A 1778-nucleotide genomic window follows, 5' to 3' on the forward strand; every position below is an offset into this window, starting at 1 on the left:
TTCCAGTGGCTGCAGCCAGAAGTTCACACCAAAGAACAGATCCTGGAGATCCTCATGTTGGAGCAGTTCCTGACCATCCTGCCTGGGGAGATCCAGATGTGGGTGCGGAAACAGTGTCCAGGCAGCGGAGAGGAGGCAGTGACCCTAGTAGAGAGCTTGAAGGGAGACCCCCGGAGACTGTGGCAGTGGGTAAGCACAGGGTATTGTTATTTGGGGTCTCATCAGGGCGTCCCCATCCCTCACCTACTTCTAAAGCTCTGTGTGACTCTGGTCCCTGGGTGGTGCAAATGGTTTGTGCTCAACTACTATTCTAAAGGTTGGCAGTTTAAATCTACCCAGTGGCACTGTGGAAGAAAGGCCTGGTGATCTGCTGCCATAAAGATTACAGCTAAGAAAACTTGATGGTATAGTTCTACTCTATAACACATGGGGTCTCCATGAGTCAGAATTGACTCGATGACAATGGGTTTGGTTTTGGGTTTTTTTGTGTGTGTGACTCTCAACACTTTTTAGCTATTATGGAATGAAGGTAAGATCTCCCATCCCATTCCATCTTTATACTAGAACGTTTGAGTTTATTCATAATAGTTTTAATTGGTGGAGATGTCCAATAGAAACATAGTATTAGTTGCCTGTCTTGAAGGTCTTCCAGGCCTGGTTCGGGCCTCAGCATTTAGACTCTTGGGATATCTCGGTTTGTGCTCATCTGGCTCCTGCTGAACAAGAAAGAAAAGCTGGCCTTCTCCTTCCCCATTCCACATCCCTAAGGACTGTCTTATAGTCTGTTGTAGAAGGTTAGCTTCATGTCTTTCAGAAATCCTGACTCTGGATCCTTCAGTAACTAGTAATATATGGTCTCTAGATCAGCATCCAAGTTCTAGGACAGGAAATCTCAGAGAAGATGGAATCTCCAGGCTGCCAAGTGAGGGAGGCAGAGTCCCATCATGAAGTGGTGCCTCAAGAGGTGCGACATCAAAGTTCAGCCTCAGAGCCTGCGGAGCAACTGAGTCATGCCGTGAAAGAGGAATCTGACGCTGAGCAAGAGTTAGGTGAGGGGCAGTCATTATTTATGGTGGTATGGTGTGCTCTTGGAGAAAATTAGGGGTTGTGGTTGTGTGAGTTTAAAATGATATGCTCAGATTGACTTGTCCCTGGAAAATTTGGAAACGGTAGACTTCCATGAATCACGCCAATTTTGACACTTAAAGTCTGCATTTTACACCACTTTATGTCTGTGCTAGACCATTTGGATTTTGGATCTGAGCAAGAAGGTGGGAGAAAATTTGGGTGAGACTATCTGGAACGTTGGAGGGAGTTGAACTTTGTTAATTATGTAAAACAAATGTTGAAATCATGGATGAAGGAACAGGTATCAGTTCTAATTTGTCAAGTTTTTTATTTTTTTTTTTATCAGTACCCTCTTGGGAGTGGCTGAGGAGGACATCTAGATTCTTAAAACTTCCTGTTTCTTACTTCAGTGATGGCTGCCTCCCAGCTTCTTGCCCGACCTGAGGAGAGGCTCGTCAGAGACCAGGACTTTGGAGCCTCACTTCTCCAAGCATCATCTCAGGTGAGCTGGGTTCCCCTGCTTTTCTTGGCCCTGAACCAGGTTTTGAGCGTGTACCAGTAGTCAGGAGGGCTGAAAGGGGAAGCATTCTCAGAAGTGGAGGGGAGAAGAGGAGTAGATGCTATATGAAGAAGAGCAGATATTCTTATTTAGGATAACAAGAATAATACATAGAAAAGAAACTTGAGTTTCAGTATGTCTCTCAGGTTCT

The 1778-nt window shown here is 45.2% G+C and overlaps 1 protein-coding gene across 1 annotated transcript in view; it reads left to right on the plus strand.

The window, feature by feature from the left end:
* LOC101349953 (zinc finger protein 18-like) overlaps positions 1-1778 on the plus strand; it is a 30103-nt gene that overhangs the window by 7406 nt on the left and 20919 nt on the right. The window contains exons 3-5 of the mRNA XM_023730987.1: positions 7-189; positions 863-1049; positions 1479-1570. Coding sequence (XP_023586755.1) covers positions 7-189; positions 863-1049; positions 1479-1570 — 462 coding nt within the window. The remainder of the gene's footprint in view (positions 1-6; positions 190-862; positions 1050-1478; positions 1571-1778) is intronic.

This window comes from Trichechus manatus, unplaced genomic scaffold, assembly GCF_000243295.1.
Source record: "Trichechus manatus latirostris isolate Lorelei unplaced genomic scaffold, TriManLat1.0 scaffold00040, whole genome shotgun sequence".
Lineage (NCBI taxonomy): Eukaryota > Metazoa > Chordata > Mammalia > Sirenia > Trichechidae > Trichechus > Trichechus manatus.